The sequence below is a fragment of the Mastacembelus armatus genome, chromosome 24, assembly GCF_900324485.2.
Source record: "Mastacembelus armatus chromosome 24, fMasArm1.2, whole genome shotgun sequence".
Classification (NCBI taxonomy): domain Eukaryota; kingdom Metazoa; phylum Chordata; class Actinopteri; order Synbranchiformes; family Mastacembelidae; genus Mastacembelus; species Mastacembelus armatus.
This window is the reverse complement of record NC_046656.1, coordinates 20,362,704-20,370,541: the sequence shown is the minus strand read 5'-3', so window position 1 is coordinate 20,370,541 and position 7,838 is coordinate 20,362,704. Positions and strand designations below refer to the sequence as shown.

The following is a 7,838-nucleotide window of genomic DNA, read 5'->3' as shown; positions in this document are numbered from 1 at the left end:
AAAGCTTCCCATTTTCCTAAAGATTTTAATTAAAATCTGTCCTGGAGTTTAACATGCACATCATAAAAATATTATCATTTAATGGTCATGAAACTCTATTCAGGTAATGATGGTGATACTAAACTTAGCACTTATCACTCACCTCTACCACTAATCATTAAAATACTCATTAAAGGAACCTAAACGTTGGACTGAAGGGCTGTACTGTGAGGGCTTGAAGACCATGTGACACAGCTGAAAGCCCCAGAATAATTCAGCGGTTGTTGTTGCTCCCGATAAATCTCATTGGCTGAGTTAACGGAAGTGGGTGTGGCCAGGCAGTGACGCAAGCGATTAGTTACCTAATGGCTAACGTGGAAAATAGTTGAAATAGGTTTCGATAATGAACAAGATTTATTTTTCCTTCTTCACTACATGACCGGAGACAGTTCTGTCAGCCTGCAGAACTTAACACAGGTAAGTTTATGGGGGGGGATATTAAAAAAAGTTGTTTCACTTGACGAGCCAACATTTGGTAACTTAGCTAGAAGGCTAACTTTAGCTAGCTAGCTAACATTCACATATCTAATAATGTGACATTACGAAAAACGTTTCCGTCTTAAAATGGGACAAACCGGTGAACTGTGTCTCAGGTGAGCTAAATACTCAAAGTGCAGGGAGTCAACAGGTTAAATACACGTTTAGCTAAATTATAAACTAGTTATCTTTGTCCTTAGTTAGATGTGAAATATTATTAGCAAGGAAAGGAAAAGTAAGTAAAAAAACAAACTGAAGCTCTCTTCCATCTAAGGATTCATTTCATTTATTTTACTTTAAACTGTTACTGTATTTACTGCATGTTTTAGAGAGACAACTTATGGTTGGTTGTTTGTTTGTTGTTTACTTGTATTGATCTGATTTTCATAACTGATTTATTTACATCCCCTTAGTTGCTGCAAGGACTTAATACATTTCCATTTTATCCAGGATCCAGAGAGAGGCAGAGAAATTAAGAGATTAAATCCAAAGAGGAAGCTGCAGAAAAGTCCCATAAAAGATGCTGGGAACTTTATTTATGGTGAACTAATAGTAGGTAGGTAGACATCTGATGCCCCATGCACAGCCGCTGAACTTACGCAACATATTAAATAATATCTAAAAAATATTAGACTATATTCTGACTTTTCTCAGAATGCCAGGGCAGTGTAGGTGTTTTTGTAAAAAATTGTAGCATGCATACAAAAACAGAATCATAGAGGAAACCATCGTGTTTCTGCTAATCTGGCCCAGTGGATGTTTCCATCTGAACTCCATATGTAATTATTTCCTTTGTGAAAGCTGATGAAGCTCAGAGAGGCCTGAGAGCTCAAGCCCCTTGATGCCCAGCTGTTCATTGTAATTGTCTAATGCTGGGCAAAATGGTGAAATGATGAATCATCCTGTTATTCCAACTTATGGGTCTTTATATTCCAAGATGGTTAACCCCTCACCATTCAAAAAGCCCCTCTCCTTATTTGCAGCCTTTTACCACCAACTGTGATGCCAGTGTTCCTTTAAGAACTCACAGCACTTTGTTTATTTAGACTCCACGTCTTCTTTCTAAACTTGATGTTGCAGCATGTACCTCGGTTGTTTGGAAATGCTGACCAGAGTCAGTTACTGTGGAGATGTTGACACACGTGCTGGTGTTTTGTGACTGTTTTATTTTAGTGTAACTCAAAAGTCTCCAGCTGAGGTTGGCTGTGACTCCACATACTGTACACTAGAGACAGACAGAGGACAATTACTCTGCACAGACACTAGATGGTGCACTAAGACAGAAAAGACATGGTTTCTTCTCAGGTTCCTCTCTGCACAAGAACGATCTTTTTTTTTTTTTTTTTATTATTTACAGGTTTTATTAATATCGCTAAGATGGAACCACATGCTCAGTCATGTCTCATCATTTATTTAAATAAAATGTGGGAAAACTGACAGTTTTTTGTGTGAACTTGTCTTTTTGTGTGATTGCAACAATAAAAAAAAAAAATTTCTCTCCAATTCCTCCCACCTTACTCTACTCCACTTCTTTTATCTTCTTTTATTTCTTCTCAGTTCATCTCTTCCTTGCTTCTATCTTAACTATTTCCTCCTGCCATCTTCTCTTCAGCTGCCTTGAGCACATTTTCACCTTTTTCTGTTCTTGCTTATTTTTCTTTTCTGTCAGTCTACAAGCTAAGAAAGGTGGGTCAAATGGCACTGATGCAAAAAGAGCTATATATATATAAACTGATAGAAAAATAACTAACACTGCATCCAAACAGCTGTTGGCTGCTGGATAAACATAGCCTGCTTTACATCTGTGCTGTATTGACCCTCACCTGATCCATGATGTTTAGTCTGTATTCTGTTCCTTCTTTTTCCACCTTCCCCAGCCCTCTCTATTTCTGGTAAAATGTTTAAATCAACACCAACAAGAACCGTTGTTTGGACATTTATTGTCTTATTGTGGTTGTTTATGGCTTGTGTTCATTTAGATTTGTTAGTCTTTCTTTGTGTTTTATTGCCTTATGATCTTTCTCTGTTATGAACTCTTACGCTTTGGTTTCTTCTGCTGCCATTTGTCCTGCTGTGCTTTTATAGGTTTGTGTCTTTGTCAGAGGCTGCTGCTAATGATTGCTGTTGTTTTTGGTTAATCTGCTGATCATTTCCTTCAAATGTCTGCGCTGACACGGTGATGAGTTAACGTTGCTCAGTGTCCACTGGGGACACTTGGTTGTTTTGATCCAGTTGCCTAATGCTCCATTATTTACCCTGCTGTTATATTGACCCAGTGATTGGTGTGTGAATCAGTTCAACCAGGGAAATGTCAGAAATTGCACAGATTCAGCTTCAGATTGGGTGTTTGGTGTGACCAAAAATATAACAGGAAACAAACCAGTTAACTGGGTCTGACAGTAACCAGTCACAAACCAGTGTGTCTTGTTTTTATGAGTCAGAATAGCTGCTGATCAGTTTTCTCTGAGAGGTGACCAGGTGATTTTGTTTTTTCTTGCTTCCTGTATGACTATTGTCCATCTGCTCACCTGTGTCTATTCTGTTCTGTTCTATTCTGTTCTGTTCTGTTCTATTCTGTTCTATTCTATTGTGCTCTACCTTTAGTAGTGGTGGGTGTCGGCAGGTGGAGCTGCATTCAAACCTTCAGGAGGGTCCAGGACTCCCTCAGCGAAACACACCGATTCACATAAACACACACAAACTCACACATGCACGCACGCACCGGCGCACGCACGCGCGCACGGCTGTCAGGCGTGTCAGAGAGGCGCTCGAGCTTCCGCGAGTTGAGAGAGAGAGCGTAAGAGAGCGAGAGAGAGCGCGTGCTCGGTAGTCGGTGTGTGACCGTCGGCGGGACCGGAGCGACTTGTTTGGTGTTAGTTAGTGTCGCCTGGCTGCTCCGTGCGGCTCTTCCGTTTGTTTCCTCGCTTCTGTAACATGGGATTCTGACAGCAGCCGGGCTGCGGGCGCCGCCGGCTCCTCCTGACCGGAAAATGAAGCGTCTCTGTCGGAGGATGGCGGTGGCCGTGGCGGTGCTGGTGTGGCTGGGAGCGCTGGTTTACCTGCTGGTGCTGAGCCGGAGGAAGCTGCCGGAGCTCGGTACCGGAGCAGGAGCAGCGGGGGGAGGAGGAGGAGGAGGAGGAGCAGGAGGCGGAGAGACGGCGTACAACCAGGTGAAGTGAAGTCAGCAGCGCCTGTCCTGTGTGTCTTGTGGTGTCAAACCGAGGTGTTTCCTAGAGTTAACCTTTATCCCGAGTTAAAATGAGCGTATCATGACATTATTTGTTGGCTTTGTTGGTTGAGTTTGTGGCGTTTACATCCCTTTGAACACTTATTCCCTCTGAAACCTGTTTCAGTTCCTCCAAACATGAGAAAGTAAAGTGTTGAGTGAGTAAATGTCAAGATGCTACAACCAACAAACACTTAACTACCATCCTGGACAACCCAAGCAAATAGAACAATGTACTTAAATAAGGTCCACAGGTTAGAGCTTAACTGTTGTAATTAACGCATGTGCAACTAATTGACACACACCTGTTGACTTGGCAGCTCAAACAACGTCTCAGCGTTTTTCATGGTCTGAGGGTGAAATTCTTTCACCTGCACAGTCTCTTGTGTCATATTCTTTCAGTGGAGTAAAAAGAAATGTTAAATAATTAGTTCATGAGATTCTAACACCAAATAACCACAAGTGACAAACTACCTGGTGTTTCTGTCAGTTTAAAGCTGTAAACTTTAATTTCTGTAGTTTTACTTGTATCAGTTAATATTTTCCTCCTTTGTCACCATAAAATATTCCTATTTAACCCTAATCCCTGACAGTTGTGGCTCTGTAGATTGTGGTGTAATACACAACTAGTTAGTTTTAATTTCCTATATTAATAATAATTCTACTAGTCCTGTTTCCATAATAGCTCAATAATATACCCATAGTATAAAAATTCATTATCTGGTTGCTGTGGCTCCTTTGCAGATAATTAGGTAAATGTTGGACCCAGCTTGGAGCCTGTGCCCAGTGTGCCCTGCAGGATCCTGCTGTGAAAAAGACCTGCAGCATGTTAACTGGCTGAATTGTATTGATTCTTCTCCTCTTACCTCGTTTCACTGAACCACAAGCTCACAGTCAGACACCAGAGCAGCACACGTTTTTGACACACACTCTTCTGTAGGAATATTGTGAGTGGAAAGAACATAAAAATATGGTAAGTAAATGTAAACCCCAGTTGATTTGCATTTCAGACAGTGATGGATGAATATTGTAGTAATTTATAGAAGAGGATTTGTAACTATAGACGATATTATTCCATATGAGAAGCTTAGGATATGTTATTAGAATAGTGTCGGTGAATCTTTACAAAGAAAGCATGAGGTTTCACAGTTAGTGTGTGTATCATTTACCTGCATCACAATGAGGATTTATTGCTGAAAGTCACTGTGTTGTTGTTAATGATAAGAACATGCACATAAATTGTGTGTGTGTGTGTGTGTGATGGCTGCTGAATATTCAGCTCACATTGAGCAGTGTGTGTGAAAATATTTGATTGTCTGGTTTCCCAAAAAAAATACTTTTTTGTTGTTGAATTACAGGATAATTTCTTCTGCTGATCAATATTGTGTTGTGACCTCTGACCTCCAGGGTTCTTGTTGGCTAATTGCTTGTTATAATGTGGCAGATCTGGGAACTGAAGCCTGTTGTGGTTTTATTCCCTGTGTTCTTGTTCTGAAGAAGTTAAATCACTAAAATGAAGCTCACCTGCACTAAAACTCGTATGTTTGAGCTCATGTGTGATGTTTTTAACTTGCTGTGTTTAGTTGAGATGCTGTTGTTCTGGGAATTGCAGACTGAAATATTCAAACAGTTCCCTTTCCCGGTCCGTGACCTTGGCGATCCTCTTATTTTTCCTGCAGCACCACTGTGAGTTTAGCGTTTGTTTTCATCAAAATGTCCCCACAACTATTGGATTGTTTGCTGTGTAGTGTGGTACACATGTTAATGAACTGTAATAACTCTCTCATCTCTCTCATTTACTTTTCATCCGTCACTACCATCAGATATAAACTTGAATTTCTTAGATCCTCCTCTTCTTCTTCTTCTTCTTCTTCATTACTGTCCTTCCAAAACGAGTGACATCCCAGTCGTTGTGCTGTTTTGCAAATATTAGCATCCTAAATGAAGATACTCACCATGGCAGACATTATACCTGCAGAAGTGACCCTGAGCATACTGGGATGCTTCACTTCAAAACCAATGGGACAAGCAGGTAGATACAAAAGAAAGGCAGTGGTTCATCAGGTGATCAAGGCTGAAACACTGAGGCTACACAGCCCATCTGGCAGAAAAGGAGTTGCTGCCTGTGCTGGGTGTAATGACTGGGTGCAGCAGGTGCTGGTGTCAGGTGGTGTGCAGGAGCATGAACCTCTGCTGTGGCCGTCAGTGGACAGTGAGGAGGAAGGGTGGATGTGAAATGAGCACGTGAGCAGAGGCGGTTACGGTAAAACAATGATCACATGTTCAGTATAACAGCAAAGCTTCTGAGAGCCATTCAGCAGTCTTTATAAAGAAGAGCCACACTTTGTCTTAATTTTGAGATTTAGCATCATTTTGTATGAGTAGGAGGCGTTTTTCAAATGGTGGATAATTCAGACATTGAAACTTAATCTGGTGTTGCTCTCACTGTAAGTTGACCTGGATAGGATCCTCAGCTAAGTACCTCAATATGAAATTTGAAATGTAATTAAACTACTTCAGTTAGAAACAGCTGCAGCCACTTAGGCGATCAGGAGGAGAAGAAGAAGAAAAAAAAAAGACTTTTCTCTTGTGTGGACTTGTTCTGTGAGATGTGAGGCTACTCGCTAATGAGGATCCCTGTTCATTCAGCAGGATCGTGTGTGTGTGTGTTGTGTGTGCTGTGTGTGTTTTGTGTGTGTGTGTGTGTGTGTGTGGTTCTCAAGTCAGGGCACACATGCTGTAACACACCTCGACTAATATCCATGCCAGATACAGACTTGCCAACTTAATCCTCGGGTTTTTCACACACAGTATAAAAGTGTAGGATCTGTCAGCAGGTACATGCCGCCTCGTATCATCGTTAACGCCTGCACAGTCTGCTCATAACCTCGAAGCCAAACATGAACTTGAAAGTCCTTTCTGCTGTAGTTGTATATTATTCATCACTTGAAGTGATGCGGTCTTAATTACAGAAGAGACATTTGAACCAACACCAAGTTTCTGGTGTTTGTGGTGGAGGTGAGATCTGCTGAGCTGCAGTGTTCCCAAAATGGCCAAAACTATGTGGACAGTAACTGTTAATCACCAATTCTGTTTGATTATTAGCCTAATTACAGCAGAATCACGTGCCTCATGTACATGAAGATGCACCCTGTCATTGTGTTGGGCGGTTTAAATGTGTAAAGGTGTATAAATGTGAGACAGGCTGTGGTTCTGAAAGCTCCACTGGATAAAGCTGCAGCAGGTTAAACTCAGCCAGCAGGTGGTTTTTCTGTTCTCTGAAGGTTCCTGTGTGGTTCTAATAAACATCGTCCTCCTCGGCTCTGACAAGATGCAGTGTTCTTGTGTGTGAGTGTAAGCCGGGACCGAGGATGTGTGTTAGTTTTGTCAGCAGTACTCATGGCACTGTGCACTATTCAAATGCTAATGCAGAATTCCCATTCCTCACAGGATTAGCCTACACTCCTGTTTACCAAGAACGAGTATGTCCTGTGCAAGTAATGGTACTCCTATATTCACACACACACACACACACACACACTCAAAAACGCTTATATGCAGGATCAGTCTCATTTGCATGTGCACACAAGAAAATGGTGTTTCCTGTGCTGAAGCAGCCACTCACACACACACACGCACACACACACACACACAGCCTTTGGGACGCCTTTGAAGCTGTGTGGTTGAAGTGTGCCTGTGTCCTCAGGCTGGCTGGCAGGGGGTCTTTATGGAGTTTCTGCCTTCAGAAGTCCAAACATGAGAGGAAACAATCTGTTGGTTCATTGAATACTGAAGGACACTCTGCCTTTCTCTCTCTTTCTCTAATTGACAAATCTCTTCCGACCCAGGGCAGGTGTTTGATCAGATGTGCCGTATGACGGAGCAGGCAGGAACAGTTTGGATATCAGGAAATGCATGGGATTACAGTTTCACTCAAACCGTCCATGTGTCTGAGCAGATTGTTAGCCCTGGTGCTTCATGCGGCACTTGACACGGGGGCTGATTTGTGTCAGTGCTGTCACAAACACGCTCAGTCTGCCTGTTGGCTCATTGTGTCCCAGTGTGTAACCGTAGATCTGCCGTAGCTCCTCAGGCT

The 7,838-nt window shown here is 42.0% G+C and overlaps 1 protein-coding gene across 2 annotated transcripts in view; it reads left to right on the top strand.

The window, feature by feature from the left end:
- The first annotated feature begins 334 nt into the window (after positions 1-334).
- galnt14 (UDP-N-acetyl-alpha-D-galactosamine:polypeptide N-acetylgalactosaminyltransferase 14 (GalNAc-T14)) overlaps positions 335-7,838 on the top strand; it is a 116,532-nt gene continuing 109,028 nt past the window's right edge. The window contains exon 1 of one of the 2 annotated variants that reach the window (XM_026319011.1): positions 335-456. In XM_026319011.1, coding sequence (XP_026174796.1) covers positions 415-456 — 42 coding nt within the window. In that variant the 5' untranslated portion in view covers positions 335-414. Of the gene's footprint in view, positions 457-3,295; positions 3,687-7,838 lie in introns of those variants that run through there. The other variant, XM_026319010.2, reaches the window with a different exon arrangement.